Source organism: Pantherophis guttatus, chromosome 2, assembly GCF_059756535.1.
Source record: "Pantherophis guttatus breed Tessera chromosome 2, ASM5975653v1, whole genome shotgun sequence".
NCBI lineage: Eukaryota > Metazoa > Chordata > Lepidosauria > Squamata > Colubridae > Pantherophis > Pantherophis guttatus.
The window spans coordinates 289206536-289227544 of NC_142064.1; the positions used below are offsets into that span (position 1 = coordinate 289206536).

The window sequence follows — 21009 nt, forward strand, 5'->3', positions numbered from 1 at the left end:
TACTATAGGTAATTGCCCACAGCCAGAAATTTGATTCTGACAGGGTCATGGTTGATTCAGCTTTCATCCTTCTGAGGTGGGTAAAATGAGGACCCAGATTGCTGGACACCATATGCTGACTTTGTAAACTGCTCAAAGAGTGCTGTAAAGCATTGTGGAGCGGTATATAAGTCTAAGTGGAATTACTAATGCTATAGAGTTTCTTCTGAGCGTGGATCCTTTTATGAGAATTAAGACTACCTTTCTGAGCAAAGGCCTTTCCACACTCCATGCATTTATACGGTTTTTCCCCTGTGTGTATCATTGTGGATAGTAAGTCTATTACTATAAGCAAAGCTCTTTCCACATTCCATGCATTTATACGGCTTCTCCCCTGTGTGGATCCTTTCATGTTTTCTTAGGTCACTGCTCTGAGCAAAGGTCTTTCCACACTCCATGCATTTAAATGGCTTCTCTCCTGTGTGGATCCTCTCATGGCGAATAAGAGTACTTCTTTGAGCAAAGATTTTTCCACACTCCAAGCATTTATACAGCTTCTCCCCTGTGTGGATCGTTTTGTGGATAGTAAGTCCACTTCTAGAAGCAAAGGTCTTTCCACATTCCATGCATTTATACGACTTCTCCCCTGTGTGAATCTTCATATGGGAAATAAGATTACCTCTTTGAGCACAGGTCTTTCCACACTCCATGCATTTATACGGCTTCTCCCCTGTGTGGATCTTCATATGGGAAATAAGATTACTTCTTTGAGCAAAGGTCTTTCCACACTCCATGCATTTGTACGGCTTCTCCCCTGTGTGGATCCTCTCATGGTGAATAAGATTACTTCTTTGAACAAAGATTTTTCCACACTCCAAGCATTTATACAGCTTCTCCCCTGTGTGGATCTTCATATGGGAAATAAGATAACTTCTTTGAGCAAAGGTCTTTCCACACTCCATGCATTTATACGGCTTCTCCCCTGTGTGGATCGTTTTGTGGATAGTAAGTACATTTCTATAAGCAAAGGTCTTTCCACATTCCATGCATTTATATGGCTTCTTCCTTGTGTGGATCATTTTGTGGGAAATAAGATGACCACTTTGACCAAACGTCTTTCCACACTCCATGCATTTATACGGCTTCTCCCCTGTGTGGATCGTTTTGTGGATAGTAAGTCCATTTCTAGAAGCAAAGCTCTTTCCACATTCTATGCATTTAAATGGCTTTTCCCCTGTGTGGATCCTTTCATGTTTTCTTAGGTCACAGCTTTGAGCAAAGGTCTTTCCACACTCCATGCATTTAAATGGCTTCTCTCCTGTGTGGATCCTCTCATGGCGAATAAGATTACTTCTTTGAGCAAAGATTTTTCCACACTCCAAGCATTTATACAGCTTCTCCCCTGTGTGGATCGTTTTGTGGATAGTAAGTCCACTTCTAGAAGCAAAGGTCTTTCCACATTCCATGCATTTATACGGCTTCTCCCCTGTGTGGATCCTCTTATGGGAAATAAAATGACTTCTTAGAACAAAGGCCTTTCCACACTCCATGCATTTATACGGCTTCTCCCCTGTGTGAATCTTCATATGGGAAATAAGATTACCTCTTTGAGCACAGGTCTTTCCACACTCCATGCATTTATACGGCTTCTCCCCTGTGTGAATCTTCATATGGGAAATAAGATTACCTCTTTGAGCACAGGTCTTTCCACACTCCATGCATTTATACGGCTTCTCCCCTGTGTGGATCCTCTCATGGTGAATAAGATTACTTCTTTGAGCAAAGTTTTTTCCACACTCCAAGCATTTATACGGCTTCTCCCCTGTGTGGATCTTCATATGGGAAATAAGATTACTTCTTTGAGCAAAGGTCTTTCCACACTCCATGCATTTATACGGCTTCTCCCCTGTGTGGATCCTCTCATGGTGAATAAGATTATTTCTTTGAGCAAAGATTTTTCCACACTCCAAGCATTTATACGGCTTCTCCCCTGTGTGGATCTTCATATGGGAAATAAGATAACTTTTTTGAGCACAGGTCTTTCCACACTCCATGCATTTATACGGCTTCTCCCCTGTGTGAATCTTCATATGGGAAATAAGATGACCTCTTTGAGCAAAGGTCTTTCCACACTGCAAGCATTTATACGGCTTCTCCCCTGTGTGGATCGTTTTGTGGATAGTAAGTACATTTCTATAAGCAAAGGTCTTTCCACATTTCATGCATTTATACGGCTTCTTCCCTGTGTGGATCATTTTGTGGGAAATAAGATGACCTTTTCGACCAAACGTCTTTCCACACTCCATGCATTTATATGGTTTCTCTCCTGAGTGGATCCTTTTAGGGGAAATAAGATTACTACGTCTTCTTAACCTGTTACCAGACTCTCTGCATTTGTATAGCTTCTCCCCAGTGTGAATCCCTTCATGGGAAGTAAGTTGCCTGCTTGTTCCAAAACATGTTCCACATTCCAAACATTTGTAAGGCTTCTGTTTTGTGTCCATCACTTTTTCAGATGTAAGGAACTTATTTCCAAGAGAAGGAATGAATTTCCCGTTGTAACTTTGTCTGTTGTGTCTCCTTAAAGCATCTTCTCCTTTGTTTTGGCTTGAATAGTGTTCATTTACTTGTAATTTAGCTTTGATTGGCTTCACACTTTCCCCAATATATTTTTTCCTTATTTTCTCCTGTTGGGCAAGAAAGTCTTGCATTGGAGCATCGGTGGAAGATGAGCTTTCCTGATTCCAATCATTTGACTCGTTTCTATCATGGGTTTCTGGTTCCATTCGAATTCCAAACTTCTCCGTTCCATCTTTAGCATTAATCACTTGGAACAGTTCACAGAAATGTTGATTCTCCTGTCCATTATTACCTTCAAAGCAAAAGAGAAATGAAAATAATAACGAGGTTAGAGAAAAAGATCAAACCGTACAAAGTCAAATGAATTTCCTTCTGAATTTTTCCAAAATTCCATTAGGTTGTATGTTTGCATGCTTACAGTGGTGTGATATAGACGGGATGATTTCTATATTCATGAGTCCTGAAAGCTTTGAAAATTTCTAGAAAACATCTCTTTCTTTACAATTATCTACTATTATAAACTACTTTAGTGCGAGATCACACAAGACGAGAAGTGCAAGATCTCACACTAATGATCTTGCGTGATCTTGAACTGTAGTACTTTACTCCTGTGTTCCTTACAAACTGTGGACTGCACGAGATCCAGGGCAAAAGTCTTTGAAAACAAAGAGGCCTCCCCTTTGTTTCTAAAGCATTTTGCCCTGGATCTCGTGCAGCCCTTGGTGAGCAGAGAACAGAGGCCTAAAGTTATCTAGTGTGAGATCATGTGAGATCAGTAGTGCCAGATTTCCCACTATTGATCTTGTGTATCTCTCACTACTTTAGGCCTCTTTTTTCTGCAAATGAACCCAAGCAGGCAAAGGAACCGACGGCTCGCTACGTCCTCGTAACGTAAGTCCGAAAAGGGTGGGGTGGAGGTGCAGGTAGGATGATTGTTGTTGCAACACTTCTGCTGCCATTTGTAAGTGTGAATGATGGTTGTGGTTCTGTAACATTTATTATTTCAGGACTGGGAGAGGGCTAGATCGTAACTTGGTATGGTTGCTTAGTGAACTGTTGTAACTCGGGGAATATCTGTATCCTAGGATGCTCTGAGTCACATTTCATGACGCCTTTGACCTTGAATTGGATTGGGAGAATGCTCTTCCATGGCCTGAGTGTGAAAGTTCTGTTCTCACACAATTTGGGGAGGTTTCAGAGAACAAATGACAACACATTCTTCTCACATGATCTCCAGAGGGCACATAAAAGCACACCCCGTTCTTCTCAGCCTCCACAGATAAGTTCAAATAGAAATGGAAAAATACAGATAAGGAATGCCCCAAAAGTATCTCAGCAAAGAGACACTGACTCTTTCCTTCCTTCCTTGGGGTACGAGAAGACCAGATACTTTCCTTCTTCCTCCCAGGAGACGATATTTGATTAGTGATTTTTTAATAAAAATTAACTATAATTTGTCTTCTTGAACTCTCTGATTTGGGAAAAGAAAACTCTTACCGAGAGAGGCCACGTTCCTATAGTTTTCAAGCATGACTTCCAAATGCAGGGCTTTCTGGTCAGGATCCAGCTGAGACCATTCCTCCTCAGAGAAATACACAGCCACCTCCTCAAAGGACACAAGACTTTCCTGAACAGGGAGAAAAGAACAGAACAGGAGGATTCGCAAGATCTGTTCCTCATCATCAATGATTTAGACAAGGGGATAGAAGGGGAACTCATCAAATTCGCAGACGACCAAATTGACAGGAATACCAACACTGCACGAGGCTTGAGATATAGAAGGATTGACAGATTGGCACTTCTAACAAAATGAACCTCAATGGTGAGAAATGTAATGTGCTACATTTAGGAAAGAAAAACCAAATGCACTGCCATAGGATAGGTGATGCCTGGCTCTACAGTAGTAAGTGGAACAGGGATCTTGGAGTCCTAGTGGACAATCACTTAAACATGAGCCAGCAGTGTGCTACAGTTGTCAAAAAACACCCAACAGAATCATAGGTTGCATTAAGAGAGGGATAGAATCAAGATCACATGAAGTATTAGTGCCACTTTAGAATGCCTTGGTAAGACCACACTTAGGAACTTTGCATCCGGTATTAGTTGCCATGATGTAACAAAGATATTGTGACTCTAGAAAGAGTGCAAGGAAAAGCAACTGATGATGAGGGGACTGGAGGCTAAAACATACAATGAACAAGTGCAGGAACTGGGCATGGTTGGCTAGTGAAGAGAAGGACCAGGGGAGACAGGGTAGCAGTGCTCCAATATTTGAGGGGTAGAGAGGAGGGGATCAAGCTATTTTCCAAAGCACCTGAAGGCCAGACAAGGAGTAATGGATCGAAACTCAATAAGGACAAATTTAACCAGAAAATAAGGAAACGTTTTCTTACAGTGAAAGCAATCAACCAATGGAACTGAAGTTTCATAGGAGCTTCATCACTGGGAGCTTTAAAGAAGAGACTACACTGCCAACTGTCAGAAATGGTGTAGGAGGTTGGACTAGATGACCTACAAGGTCCTTCCAATTCTCTTAATCCGTACCTTAGGAGCTTGATAAATTACAAAAAGAAAGGTGGTCCAGCAGTTCCTACCACTGTGATACGTTTATTCCTAATTCTTCAAGGACGTTAAAAGAAGTGCTTCTTGTAAAGGCAAAGTTGGAGGAGCACCTAGCAGAACAAGACAACCAGAGGAAGCTATACTGGCTGACAGCAACTTCAACCTGCTATTCTACATTCCATGTTGTGGAAGGACACAAAAATAACCCAGTCCAAACAAGGGGAGGAACAGAAGGAGAGAGCATTCTGCACACCCACTTCACTTCCTGAAGGCGAGAATACAAATCTTTATAACTTTTCCTTTTCTTACCTGATTTAGAGGTTCAACCGCTGTTTTATCACCGTCATGAAAACCAGAACATTTCATTCTTTCTTTCTCTGTAAGGAATAAATAATTTCAAAATAAATAACAAAATATTTTATTTATTGATTGATTTTAGACAATTTATATTCCGCCTATTCGCACATGGCGACTCAAGGCAGCTTTATCCATGGTTGGCCTACTAAAGTTTGAAAAGCTCAATAAATCGTGTGCTGGCAGGTATCGCAAATTGGCAGTTGCAACGCATATTTTGAGTGACAGGGAGCCGCAGCAGAGGAGTGAAAGAGCCACATGCGGCTCCAGAACCGCAGGTTGCTGACCCCTGTCCTAGGGGATGAGACCCGCAACATTCCCTGTCTCCGCACTGTGGTGGCTCGGGCAGATGTAACCAGTAAGAGATGGTCCCTCAGATAACCTGGTCCCAAGCCATGAAGGGCTTTAAAGGTGACAACCAGCACCTTGAATTGTACCAGGAAGCAAATTGGCAGCCAATGCAGTTCCTGCAGGAGATACTTGTGCACAACGGGGTCTGCACAAAACTATGTGGGCCGCTGCATTTTGCATCAACTGGAGCTTCCGTAGAGCGTGTTGCAACAGTCAAGAAGGGAAGTGACTAGGGCATGACTGACTGTGAGTAGGGATTGTCAATCCAGAAAGGGACGTAACTGGCGCACAACCCATAGTAGTTGCACAAATGTCCTCCTGCACATGACCGCCACCTGCTCTTTGAGCAGGAGTCGTGAGTCTAGGACACAGGTCTGCAACCTTAAATACTCAAAGAGCCATTTGGGCCCGTTTCCCACAGAAAACACCAAACAGTAAACACCCACAGAAAACACCAGAAGCCACAAAATCTGGGTGGGCGTGGCCAACTCAACGTCACTCACTTCCAGCAGTCACATGACACCCCCCCACATCTTTCCAGCCACTCACTAGGGCAGATTACCAGTTGTTAAAGAACACCGGAAACCACAAAATTCTTTTGACATCTGTCTCTCTCCTCTGCCTCCTTCCCTCCCCTCTCTCTCTGTATCTCTCTCTGTCTCTGTCTCTCTCCCCCTCTGTCCCAATATTTCTGGACCTGACTGTATGTATTGTCAAGCACTCCACACCTTCCCGCCAGTATTTATAGAGAGACGGCAGTTCCGATTACGCTTTGCTCGCACAAGCACGAAACCATAGATAGATAGATAGATAGATAGGTATAGGTATAGGTATAGGTATAGATATAGATATATAAAAACAACCTCTGGAGCTGCTGCACAATCACCTTCTCAACCACCTTCCCCAAGAAGGGAAGACTGGAGTCAGGTTGGAAATTCTTCAACAGGGTGGAATCCAGGGATAGTTTCTTAAGAAGAGGGTGGACCACAGCGTCCTTCAAGTGCTGGGGCACTGCCCCCTCCTGTAGGGAAGCATTAATGACCACCAGCGTCCACCCACCTGTCATCTCCCAGGAAGCTTTCCCAAGCCAGGCAGGGCATGGGTCTAAAACACAGGTGCTTGCACCCACCCATACTCCCTAGGATCCTGTCCACTTCCCCAGGAGCAACAGGGTCAAACCGTTCCCAGATATCAGAGCAAGAACCTGCCTCAGAGGCTTCCACCAGACTAGCAACCACACCGACATCCAACTGGGAACAAAGTCAAGCGATTTTGTCTTCCAGAAAAACCACAGCATGCCTGTTAGGTAGACCTCAATCTCCTCCTTCCCCAGGTGGAGGAGGCTCACCTAAAGAGGGTCGCTGTCAGGATGGCCTCCTTTCATTATCCAAGAAAGAAAACCCCTGACTCCATTTTCATAGAGAAAGGTAACTTTTACTGGATAAGAACTGAATGCAGTCAAAGAAAAGCAAGGTCTGAAGCAAAGGCACGAAAATCACATATAGAAAACATCTCCCCCCAACTGTCCATCGTAAATCATCCAATCCACAGGTTCTCCAGGGGTCATATGGGAGCAAACGTCTGGCAGTGTCATCCTCTTGCTATGCCACAGCCGTTGACCTGGAGACATCAGCCAGCTTCAAAGAAAACCGCTGCAAAGTTTTACTTTCTTTTCTCCTGAAGCTCGCTTCCCCCCTCCCAAGAATTCCAATAGCTCCCCCCTCCCCCCGTTTCATGGCAGCCGAGCAAGTAAGCAAAGAGCAAGAAAGCGGAGGGTGTCAGTCGCTGGGCAATTATCTGCAGATGTAATTAGTGTGGAGAAGTATAAATAGGAGGAGGTATTGTATAGAAAAGAAGAGAGAGCAAACGTAAGACAGATGGGTAATCGGAAGATCTTCAGTTACCTCCTGAGGTGTCCTGACTTTGATCCTCCCAAGGGATCCTCCTGAAAAATAGCTGCGGAGGGGGATTTGGTGTGTTCTTCTTTCCCTCAGGATCTCTGATCTCCACAGTGCAGCACTTCCAATAGAAGGAAGGAATTAGCAGAATTAATGTACATCACATGACGTAAAGTGGATTTGTATATTGTGAATACAAACTCAAAGCCCCCAATATCGGATAGGAGCTGAGGTAGCGCAGTGGTTAGAGTGCAGTACTGCAGCTACTTCAGCTTTAAAGAGCCTGTAGTACAGTGGACTAAAGCGCTGTTATTAACATCTGTTGCTTGCAATTACTGCAAGTTCAAATCTCATCAGGCTCAAGGTTGACTCAGCCTTCCATCCTTTCAAAGGTAGGTGAAATGAGGACCCAGATTATGGGGGCAATAAACTGACTTTGTATAAATATACAAAAGTATGAAGGCTATTGCTTAACGCATTGTAAGCCGCCCTGAGTCTCCGGAGAAGGGCAGCATATAAATTAAAGCAAAAAAAAAAAAAAAGCTGACTGCAGTTCAGCAGATCAAATCTCACCGGCTCGGGGTTCACTCAGCCTTCCATCCTTCCGAGGTGGGTAAAATGAGGACCCAGATTGTTGGGGGCTATATGATAACAATATGCAATATGCTAACTTTGTAAACCGCTTAGAGAGGGCTATAAAGCACTATGAAGCAGTATAGAAGTCTACATACATACATACATAAATACATACATACAATATCCATCCATGTGGTTGAATGAGAAAACAATGGAACAATGTCCTACAAGAATAGGTGGGACATCACCACATATTATGAATGTCAGAGAAGTTTGGGAAGGAGGGGTGAAGTATTCAAACAGATTCTCTATTCTCTTTTGAACTCTTACCTGCAACTCGACCTGCTCCTTGTGCTCCTCCACCTGGCACAGGAGGAGGCCTTCCACCAGAGCCACCACCTGGGAGCTGGTCTCTGCTCCACACTCCCGCACCCAGCTCTCCATCTCTGGGGGCAGAAGAGCCAGGAACTGCTCCAGAACCACCAGGTCCAACATCTGGGCTTTGGTGTGCTTTTCTGGTCTCAGCCATCGCCTACTAAAGTCATGGAGTCGGCTGCAAAGTCCTCGGGGACCTTCAGCCTCCTGGTATTGGATGAAGTTCCAGGGCTGAACTTCTGAAGGGAGGATGGTTTCCTCCTTCAGGAACTTCTGCCCAGTCCTTGTCCAGAGCTTCCCCCAATTCCCAGGCTGAGCAGCTGAAGGGCCTTTTCCGCTTCCCTCCTTTCCAAAAGGTTGTGTCTCCATCCTTTCTCTCTCCTGCAGAACAACTGCAAATGGCTCCAAGGACTCTGGTGGGTCTCCAGATGCCTTTTCCTTCACGGGACCATTTCTGGTGCTGCAGGACTGATCCCTGCAAGTTATTCCGCTCTTTTTTTCCCCCCAAGAGAAAATTTTGCCTTGCAAAGATTACAAATGCTTTCGACTTTGTGTATCTGAGATGGAAAGAAAAATAAATGCCAAGAATTAGAAAGTGGAATTGAGCCAATGAACAACCTTCTGGGCTTCCGCAAGGCTGACCCTCTCCTCCCCCCACTCGGGCTCTTTCAATGGAAAGGGTGGCTGGGGAGCATGGGAGCTGGGGTTGAAGCCGGAGGAGGGCCAGGCGAAGGTCTTTCCCTCCTCTGCCTCCCTTTGCCCGGGAAGAGCCCCCAACTCACCAGGGGAACGTCTGGATTCCCCCCCCAGACTCTCCGCCTTCTGCGGGGTTAAGGAGAGAGAGTGCACCGTCCTAGAGCGGCATGCTTTCATGATGTTACTTCCTTCCCGGCCACCCCCTACAAAGACGGCTGTGACGTTCGCCCTCCTGTGGACCAATGGGGAAGCACCGGGAGTTCCCTTCCCTTGGCGGAGAGCGCCCCCTGGTGGATAGGGGCAAAGTGCCAGGATTGCAGAAAGGGCGGGAAAGAGGAGCGCGTCTGAGGGGAAAGGAGAGGGCAGGGATGATGGGCTTGGGAGTAGGAGGAAAGGCCCCTCAATGCCTGCCAGCCAAAGAAAACCTTTGTGGTTTTCAGAGGCGCCACTTTCTCCATCTTCCTCTCTTTCCTGTCCAGGAACCGTCTGTGGAGATGAAGAAAAATCTCTCTGGAGGATTTGAACTCGCTTCCCTCAAGAACAGCCGCCCTGAAGGCTCCGCAGAGATTGTGGGAGGCCTCCAAAGGGTCCAAATCCTGTCAGAAACAGCCGGGCGGTCAGAAGAGGAGGACCAGGAGCTTCTGTGGGAAAGACAGCTTGTGTCTTGCGGTTGTTGGGAATTTCCGCCTGAAGAGGAGGCAGATGGGCCACAGGCAGGAAGGCCACAATTCAGGAAAATGATTTTAATTCATTTCTTTTTTTATTTCTCTAATTCAATACATGCAGCTGCCCTTCTCAAACTATTCGCTCAGCCTCTCCGCAAAGGGGGAAGGAGAAAGGGCAGGGACCCCTCCGGTCTCTTCTGATGAAAGAAAAGGAAGATCCTGAAAAAGGAATAGAAAGCTAAACTATGATGTGGAAAAGCCATTTTTATATAGGGATTGAGTAGGAAATTCACCTCAAGAAATGTGACTAGGAAGCTTAAGGCCCTTGGGGAATTGATTGCAGGAATATATCATTAGACTATAAATGAAAAGAGAAAAAGGAAAGGAAAAAGCAAAACACGAAAAGCTGAAGGCTCCATTGAGAATTTTATGCATCTTTTAGCAAGTAACTAGTAAATGATCTCTGGCGGGCCAGGGATGGGGGTTGTTCCTCCAACTTGGTCCTTCTTGACCTCTCCTGCGTGAGCTGCACTGGCTGCCGGTGGCGTTCCTGATTTGTTTCAAGGTACCGGTGCTTACCTATAAAGCCCTTCATGGCTTAGGCCCGGGGGACTTGCAGGACCACCTCCTGCTGCTCTCCCACCGTCCCTAATACACGTGTACTTTAAAACATATTCTTTCATTATCTAATCACCCATTTAATTCTAATATAATTCTACTGTTAATACACGTTTACTTTAAAATGTATTATTTCATTATCTAATCACTTGTTATTTAGTTCTAGCATTTCACTGCCAATATTTTTATGCATCTTTAATAATACCATCATTAAATTCTAATTTTCACTTGTTAATTCTTATTCATAATTTTTCTTATTTCCCCTATTCCATTCTTCATATCTATTTATATTAAGATATTATCCTAATGTCTATCACACTACTTATAAAATAATTAACCAAACTATATAATTCTAATATTAATACATATTATTAAAATAGATTTATAAAGGATTCCTTTACTCTTTTTTTTCTCCCTTATCCATCATCTCTTGCCCGCATCCAAACCTTTAATCTTACTTTCTTTTTGGCTTGCCTCCCATATTCATCCCTTAAGTCTCTTACTCCATCTACTTCTAGATCTATCTTCTGACTACGCAATCTAACTTTTTCTTCCTTCTCTACCCTTTCCTACTGTCTAATTCCAAAACTATCTGTTCTAGGCCCCATCTCTTTTCCCCAGTTCTCTTCCTGTTTCTCCTGTTCCCTTTTTAAGTCTTTCACAGCATTTTCCTCCTTTTTTAGTTCCTTAATTGCTATTATTTTTAGGAATATCTTCTCCTTGTTGTCTTCTTGCTGGTTTCTCAGTTCTGCTTTCCCCTCCGTTCCTTCTGATGAGTTCATTCTTTCCTTGTTGTTCTGGTCTTTGCCTATTATCCCTTCTAATATAATTTCCAGTTTTTGGTCAATACAATCAAATATTTCCTTAATGCTTTGAAATAGCTCCATTCCGTTTTACTTCCCACACGTCTGTTTTTATTTATTTATTTATTAGTTCGATTTACCGCCTTGAATTTTGAATTCGTATCATCGTTAAGAACACTTGTTAATTTTACCATTTCTGCACATTCTAGAATTTTGTTTATTATTGCCACCTCTGGAAGGGTTTGTTTGTCTTTCCAGTATTTTGCAAAGATTAACCTGGCTGCTGTAACGACATGTATTGTAAGATGTTATCTTATCTTTGGGGAGTCCATCTCTGATCATTCCTAATAGAAAGATTTCAGGGGAAAGTTTTATATCTTCTTCCATTATTTCTCGTAGCCAATTTTGTATTTTTATCCAAAACTTTTTTGTCTCAGGGCAGGACCACCACATATGAAAGGAGGTGCCAACCTCCTTTCCACATTTCCAGCATGTTGTTGAAGCATTGGGAAGGAAGGAAGGAGTAGAGAGATGGAAGAAGGAAGGAGAGAGAGGGAAGGAAGAGAAGGGAGGAAGGAAGGGAAGGGAAATTAGAGTAAGAGTGAGGGTAAGAGAGGGAGGAAGAGAGGAGGAGAAGGAGAAAGAAAGAGGAAGTAGGGAGGAGAAAAAGAGGGTGGGGGGAAGAGAAAGTAAGAAGGAAAGAAAAGAGAGGTGGTAGGTTTGAGGAGAAAGATTGCTGTACAATAAAAAAGATGAAATGGAAGAAAGGCAACCCCAAACAAATATGAAGCTATTAAGATAAAGAATGGATTGTTAAACTTTAAAGAATAAAAGAGAACAAATATGAATAAATAGCAATAATTAGAAACACACATACAAACATATAATGTATTTTCTTTGAACAGAGTATTTGGCCGGTTCACAAATTTAAACAGTGTTTAGTCATTTTAATTAAATTTACAATTTCTATATTTCCTTTTTGCCATATTTATTCCTCATCTATTTTTTTTATTGAAAAAGTTTTTCAAATACAGATTTTCCCCCCTTTTTTCTCCCCCCTCCTCCCTAACCCCCCTCTCCACCCCTCCCCCTGTGACTTCTTCAAAGTAAAATCCAAATTCATAACAGATTATATAATACTTTACTATCCCCTTACTCCATCCCCCAAATACTGACCCTTTCTTTCTAATAATATTATTATGTCCCCCTTTACTATACATTTCAAAAAAACATTCTACTATAACATTATATAATAATTTCTGGTTTAGCATAGTAATATTATTATAACTCCCAATTTAACAATAATCTGCCCTTTTTCTCCTCCCCATACATATATCTCTTAAATCAAACCTTGTATGTATATTAATATAACATTTCAAAACAACCTTCCACTTTAAGACTATATAATAAATCCTAATTTAACATTTAATCTTTTGTGTATATTAATATAACATTTCAAAGCAGCCTTCCACTATAAAACTATATAATAAATCCTAATTTAACATTTAACATTTATTCAACTCATAATCTGTCCATTTCCTCTACCCCCATAAATATATCTCTTAAACATCCCTTTTCTTAAACTAAACAATCAGTAAACTAGCCTGTCTTCACCCACTTCCCTACAAAATTTCCATACTTAACAATTCTTAATATCTTTATTCTTCTGCCCACCCTGCTAAAAAAAAATATACCCTTATATAGATAAAATCAATGACTTTAAACTTGTAATCCATATAATATCTTCTTTGATGTCTTTCCACTGGATTGTTAAATCCATCACCCATATTAGGGTAACATAACATCCCAATTCCAACAGAATGTTCAGAATCCTCAGTTATCATCTGCCCCCATCAATAATAAGTATCTTCATGTATATATAAAAAAAAGAAAACAACCACCCAAGTGACATTATAATTGTATTCCATATAGTATCTGTAGTAGTGGCTTTCTTCAAGATTATTAATTCCAACCATCATAATGGGGTAACAACCAGATCTTCTGCATGCCCCAACGTAACTCTCTTGCCATATAACTCAGCATAAACGTAATACATTTATCAAAGAATCCAAAATAGATAATTCCAATCCAACAATTTAAGGCCCTTTTCACATCCCAAAATTACGGCATTACAGAGGTCTGTCACTCTCCTCAGGATAATATTAACCAATACTTCGCCTCAACTGTCTTTTCATGTATTCAATCATCTTTTAGATAACTGGCTTCACTGTTGCCTAGTTTAAAAATTTTTGTTTTTGTGAGACCTATTTCTTTTTTTCTTGACTTTTTGTGGGTTTGACTTCCATCCTAATTCCCTTTCTACGAGTTGTATATCAACTGTTTGGTTTTCGTTCTGATCTATAACTTAATCTTGTTGGTTTTGCTTTTGTGGCTTAGATCGCCATTCAGGTTTCTTTTCTATAAGTTGTATATCAACTGATTGATTTCCATGCTTGTCTGTGACTTGATGAGTCATCACATTAGAATCCGATGCCACTTCTTTCTTATTTATGGGTAATCCAACTGAGACATCTAAAGGATCCAAAGGCGATTCATCTACAAAAACCTCTGTAGCTCGATGTTTTTCCATTATTTCCAACTCCTTCTGCTTATCTTGTGTTGTGCATGAGAATGTTGAGCTCATTTTCAAAATCTTATGATAAAATTCTTCCGCTTTTTCGACAGTATTTAATTGGTATCTTTCTCCTTGATATCTCAATATTATACCAACTGGAACATCCCACCTAAATAAAATATTTTGTTTTTTAAGCTCAGTCACCAGGAATCCAAATTTCTTTCTATCCAATAACATCTTAGGCGGTAACTCTTTATATATCCAAATTTTTCTTCCATACAGTTGTAAAGTAGAGTTAAAAGATTTTTGCACAATATTATTTCTTATTTCTTTATCTGTAAAGTAAATCACCACATCTCTAGGCAGTTGCCTTTGCTTTGCAATCCAAGAATTTACTCTGTAGACTCTGTCAATCCTGCAAAATACTTCCTCAGGATGAACCTTTAAAATCCCAGCCAGAATTTCAGCAGATATTTTCCTTAAATCATCTCTGTTATTTTCCTGCAGTCCTCTCAATCTAATCGCAAATTCTGTAAAGCTGTGTTGCATCATTAAAACTTCTTTTTCAATCCGTTGTTTTATATTTTGTACATTGCAAATCTTATGATCTGCTTCCATTTTAGATTTTTCTTCCAAGCTATTGTCTTGAGTATTTATCAAATCATTTTCAATTCTTTGTATTTTATTGTCCAAATTATAAATCTTATCATCAATTTCCTCCATTTTAGACTCTAATAAATTAATATTTGTATCCAACTTTATATCAATTTCTGTAAAACCATTAGTCATTCTTACAATCTTTCGTTGCAAATTATCATACTTTAATTGTACCAATTCTTTAATTTCCTGCTTGAATTTTTCAAGATTCTGGTTCACAATCTCATCCCTTCTTACAATCTCCTCCAAAAGAAATTCAATTAAATTAAAATCAGTTTTCTGAGTCTGTAGGTTTAAAACTTGTTCATATAGTTTGTAGATGGGGGAATCCCCCCCGCACTGCTTGTTTGTCTGGCTTTGTTAGTTTAAACGCCATATTTCCACACAGACAAACTCTCTTTTAAAAACAGAAAAGAAAACTTCTTTCCAAACAAGATCAGTATCAGATCTCCAGGAAAAAGAAAACATAAAAAAGAGAACTTTTTCTTGAATTATAGCCAGCAGTATTTATTCCGCTACTTTGTGGCTTATTAAGAAACGGAAGGACTTTCCCTTTCAGCTTTCCCTTCTCAGGTCTCGGCAGTCACGATTTTAAAATTCTTTTTTCCTTTCTTCAGTATCTTTTATAAAGTAAATGAAAATACTTGCGATTTAGGGTCACAGGTCCAGATCTCATCCTCTTTAATTAATCTGTTAATTTTCTTTAAAAAGCTTGTTCTCGTCGCCTGGCTCTGCAAAAAAGCAGAGGTCTCCCAAAGCCTGAAGCAGCGGCGAGGGAAATAGGGAGCTTCATCTGCTTCGCCCCCAAGAGTAAAAAAAAACTCTCGGGGCTTCGCAGAGAACTCTACCTGCCCTCCCCTGCTCTGTCTCACATTTCCTTATGGAAATGGAGTTTTTCGAGCCGCCTTTCAGATGGAAAGGCGGCTCTTTACAGGCGACGGGGCTGGCAGTCCCGAGGGACTGTCTGGCAGCGACAGAGAGCAAACAGGAAGTCCCTATTTTTTAAAAAAACCAATATTACCCTTCATCCTCATCTCTAATCTTAATCAAATTCAACTTTTCCCTTCTATTCTATATTATACCCCTTCCCATTGTCATCTATTTTTATATTCATCCTCACATTGGTTAATTATGTAATATTACAGTTGTTTAATAGAAATTCAACATTTTAATATAAATCAATTAGTTATATAACTATCTTTTTTGTATATTAATCAATATGAACATGAATATTCCAATTATTTCCATGTAATCCAATTTCTTACCAATCAATTAATTATATTTACCAATAATAATAAACCAAATAATTTGCCCCATATATTCCTCCAAACCACAATTTAACAATTTCTGCTTTCAACACAATATACAATTAATCTCAATCTCAATTATCACAATTTCCTAGTTAAATAGAGCTTTCCCCTTATGTTACTCATTTTCACACCTTAAACTCTCCCAACAACCCAAATATTTTTGCCCATACGGTCATCCCACCCACCCCCGGGGGCGGTACCGCCCACTTTGGGAACCACTGATCTAGTCCACTCCCCACCCACCCAAGCAGAAGACCCTACACTGTTTCTGACAAATGGCAGTCCAATCTCCTCTTGAAAGCCACCAGCGATGAAGTGCCCACAAATTCCGAAGGCAAGCTCTTCCATTGGTTGATGGTTCTGTCAGAAAATTTCTCCTTATTTCTGGGTAGAATCGCTCCTTGATAAGTTTCCATCCATTATTCCTTGTCTGGCCTTCAGGTGCCTTGGACCCCATCGTCTCTGTGGCAGCCCCTCAAATATTGGAACACTGCTATCCTGTCCCCCCTGGTCCTTCACTTCACTAGACTAGCCATGCCCAGTTCTTATAACTGTTCTTGTTTTAGTCTTCCAGATTTTAATCAGCTTAGCTGCTCTTCTTCTCACTTTTTCCAAACTTTAAAACTACTTTTTTGTAACATGATGACCCAAAGAGGATGCGGTATTCCGGGTGTGGTCTTACTAAGGCTTTATAGAGCGGTACTAATACTTCATGTGATTTTTATTCTACACCTCTGTTTATACAACCAAGGATTGTATTCGCTTTTTTGGCTGCTGCCGCACACAGGTGATTCATGCTTCATTGATCATCCATTCTGACTCCAAGGACCCTTCACAGTTACTATTTTCGAGCCAGGTTTCAGGAAATCTGTTTTTCCTGCCCAGGTGTAAAAGTTTGCTTTTCTTCACATTAAATTTCATTTTCTTGGATTCTACCTTGTCACGTTTGGATCCGAAAGGCACAATATGCATACAGATTAAAACCTATAGAGACGTGGTAGATCAGTGGTTAGAATGCAGTACTATAGGTAATTGCCGACAGCCAGAAATTTGATTCTGACAGGGTCATGGTTGATTCAGCTTTCATCCTTCTGAGGGGGGTAAAATGAGGACCCAGATTGCTGGACACCATATGCTGACTTTGTAAACTGCTCAAAGAGTGCTGTAAAGCATTGTGGAGCGGTATATAAGTCTAAGTGGAATTACTATTGCTATACAGTTTCTTCTGAGCGTGGATCCTTTTATGAGAATTAAGACTACCTTTCTGAGCAAAGGCCTTTCCACACTCCATGCATTTATATGGTTTTTCCCCTGTGTGGATCCTTTCGTGGACTCTTAGGTAACTGCACTGAGCAAAAGTCTTTCCACACTCCATGCATTTATACGGCTTCTCCCCTGTGTGGATCCTCTCATGGGAAATAAGATTACTTCTTTGAGAAAACATCTTTCCACATTCCAAGCATTTATACGGCTTCTCCCCTGTGTGTATCATTTTGTGAATAGTAAGTCCATTTCTAGAAGCAAAGCTCTTTCCACATTCCATGCATTTATACGGCTTCTCCCCTGTGTGTATCATTTTGTGGATAGTAAGTCCATTACCATAAGCAAAGCTCTTTCCACATTCCATGCACTTATACAGCTTCTCCCCTGTGTGGATCCTCTTATGGCGAATAAGACTACCTCTTTGAGCAAAGATTTTTCCACATTCCATGCATTTATACGGCTGCTCCCCTGTGTGGATCATTTTGTGGATAGTAAGTCCATTTCTAGAAGCAAAGGTCTTTCCACATTCCATGCATTTATATGGCTTCTCCCCTGTGTGGATCCTCTTATGGGAAATAAGATGACCTCTTTGACCAAATGTCTTTCCACACTCCAAGCATTTATACGGCTTCTCTCCTGTGTGGATCCTCTTATGGCAAATAAGATAACTTCTTTTAGCAAAGGTCTTTCCACACTCCAAGCATTTATACGGCTTCTCCCCTGTGTGGATCATTTTGTGGATTGTAAGTACATTTCTATAAGCAAAGGTCTTTCCACATTCCATGCATTTATACGGCTTCTCCCCTGTGTGTATCATTTTGTGCATAGTAAGTCCATTACTATAAGCGAAGCTCTTTCCACATTCCATGCATTTATAAGGCTTCTCCCCTGTGTGGATCCTCTTATGGGAAATAAGATGACCTCTTAGAACAAAGGCCTTTCCACATTCTATGCATTTAAATGGTTTCTCCCCTGTGTGGAACCTTTCATGTTTTTTTAAGTCACAGCTCTGAGCAAAGGTCTTTCCACACTCCATGCATTTAAATGGCTTCTCTCCTGTGTGGATCCTCTCATGGCGAATAAGATTACTTCTTTGAGCAAAGATTTTTCCACACTCCAAGCATTTATACAGCTTCTCCCCTGTGTGGATCGTTTTGTGGATAGTAAGTCCATTTCTATAAGCAAAGATCTTTCCACATTCCATGCATTTATACGGCTTCTCCCCTGTGTGGATTCTCTTATGGGAAATAAGATGATCTCTTCGACCAAAAGTCTTTCCACACTCCATGCATTTATATGGCTTCTCCCCTGTGTGGATCGTTTTGTGGATAGTAAGTCCATTTCTATAAGCAAAGGTCATTCCACATTCCATGCATTTATACGGCTTCTCCCCTGTGTGGATCATTTTGTGGGAAATAAGATGACCTCTTTGACCAAACGTCTTTCCACACTCCATGCATTTATATGGTTTCTCTCCTGAGTGGATCCTTTTAGGGGAAATAAGATTACTACGTCTTCTGAACCTGTTACCAGATTCTTTGCATTTATACGGCTTCTCCCCTGTGTGGACCCTCTTATGGGAAGTAAGTTGCCTGCTTGTTCTAAAACATGTTCCACATTCCAAACATTTGTAAGGCTTCTCTTTTGTGTCTATCACTTTTTGAGATGTAAGGAACTTATTTCCAAGAGAAGGAATGAATGTCCCATTGTAACTTTGTCCATTGTGTCTTGTTATAGCATCTTCTCCTTTCTTTTGGCTTAAATAGTGTTCTTTTACTTGTAATTTAGCTTTGATTGGCTTCACACTTTCCCCAATATATTTTTTCCTTATTTTCTCCTGTTGGGCAAGAAAGTCTTGCATCGGAGGATCGGTGGAAGATGAGCTTTCCTGATTCCAATCATTTGACTCGTTTCTATCATGGGTTTCTAGTTCAATTCGAATTCCAAACTTCTCCGTTCCATCTTTAGCATTGATCACTTGGAACAGTTCACAGAAATGTTGATTCTCCTGTCCATTATTACCTTCAAAGCAAAAGAGAAATGAAAATAATAACGAGGTAAGAGAAAAAGATCAAACCGTACAAAGTCAAATGAATTTCCTTCTGAATTTTTCCAAAATTCCATAAGGTTGTATGTTTGCATGCTTACAGTGGTGTGATATAGACGGGATGATTTCTATATTCATGAGTCCTGAAAGCTTTGAAAATTTCTAGAAAACATCTCTTTCTTTACAATTATCTATATATGTGCAAATCTCAATCAAAGTCTGTTTTGAGTCAAGGAATAATCAGGGGAAACATCCAAGGAGGAATAAGGAGAAAACTTAAGATTTATTGAGGTGGATTAATTTCATCAGAGATCTGTGAGAACTGAAACCATTTTGAAAAAAGCTCTTTCTTCCCCGGTGTACCTTGGAGCAGCTACTGCACGGCGTCTGTCTGGCAGGCAGGACTCCCCCTCGGCCCATTCCTTGATCCCAATGATGAGACTTTGGAGTGAAGTCCCTTCCCTGAAGACTCCCATTGGCTTGTTAATGCTCTTTGCACTGAGATTGGAAAGGTTGGGAGGCTTCAAGAATGGCTATTTTGCTGCCCCAAAGTGTCATTGGCTGTCAAGGGCTTTTCGGACAGATCTGTACAGGCTTTAGTTCACAGAGAACATAGCCCTAAAACTACTTTAGTGCGAGATCACACAAGACGAGAAGTGCAAGATCTCACACTAATGATCTTGCGTGATCTTGAACTGTAGTACTTTACTCCTGTGTTCCTTACAAACTGTGGACTGCACGAGATCCAGGGCAAAAGTCTTTGAAAACAAAGAGGCCTCCCCTTTGTTTCTAAAGCATTTTGCCCTGGATCTCCTGCAGTCCTTGGTGAGCAGAGAACAGAGGCCTAAAATACTGTAGTGTGAGATCATGTGAGATCAGTAGTGCCAGATTTCCCACTATTGATCTTGTGTATCTCTCACTACTTTAGGCCTCTTTTTTCTGCAAATGCACCCAAGCAGGCAAAGGAACCGACGGCTCGCTACGTCCTCGTAACGTAAGTCCGAACAGGGTGGGGTAGAGGAGCAGGTAGGATGATTGTTGTTGCAACGCCTCTGCTGCCATTTATAAGTGTGAATGATGGCCGTGGTGTTGTAACATTTGTTATTTCAGGACTGGAAGAGGGCTAGATTGTAACTTGGTATGGTTGCTTATTGAACTGTCGTAACTCGGAGATCACCTGTATCCTAGGATGCTCTGAGTCACATTTCATGAGGCCTTTGTTTTTGAATTGGACTGGGAGAATGCTCTCCCATGGCCTGAGCGTGAAAGTTCTGTCTTCACACAATTTGGGGAGGTTTCAGAGAACAAATGACAAACGCATTCTTGTCACATGATCTCCAGAGGGCACATAAAAGCACACCCCGTTCTTCTCAGCCTCCACAGATAAGTTCAAATAGAAATGGAAAAATACAGATAAGGAATGCCCCAAAAGCATCTCAGCAAAGAGACACTGACTCTCTCCTTCCTTGCGGTACGAGAAGACCAGATACTTTCCTTTTCCCTCCCAGGAGACGATATCTGATTAGTGATTTTTTTTAATAAAAAGTAACAATAATTTGTCTTCTTGAACTGTCCGATTTGGGAGAAGAAAACTCTTACCGAGAGAGACCACGTTCCAATAGTTTTCAAGCATGACTTCCGAATGCAACGCTTTCTGGTCAGGATTCAGCTGACACCATTCCTCCTCAGAGAAATACACA

General features: G+C 41.3%; 2 protein-coding genes across 2 annotated transcripts in view; both read right to left on the reverse strand.

The window, feature by feature from the left end:
* Positions 1-42: 42 nt before the first annotated feature.
* LOC148116090 (uncharacterized) overlaps positions 43-21009 on the reverse strand; it is a 54247-nt gene continuing 33280 nt past the window's right edge. The window contains 4 exon segments of the mRNA XM_087884940.1: positions 43-305; positions 307-2086; positions 17260-18331; positions 18446-18687. Coding sequence (XP_087741066.1) covers positions 173-305; positions 307-2086; positions 17260-18331; positions 18446-18687 — 3227 coding nt within the window. The 3' untranslated portion in view covers positions 43-172.
* On the reverse strand, positions 7341-9578 carry LOC148116091 (zinc finger protein with KRAB and SCAN domains 3-like). The gene is made up of 4 exons (XM_087884926.1): positions 9458-9578; positions 8631-9232; positions 7731-7845; positions 7341-7463 (listed from the first exon to the last, which is right to left on the reverse strand). Exons 2-4 carry the CDS (start codon positions 9042-9044, stop codon positions 7456-7458), a joined length of 537 nt encoding a protein of 178 aa, XP_087741052.1. The 5' UTR covers positions 9045-9232; positions 9458-9578; the 3' UTR covers positions 7341-7455.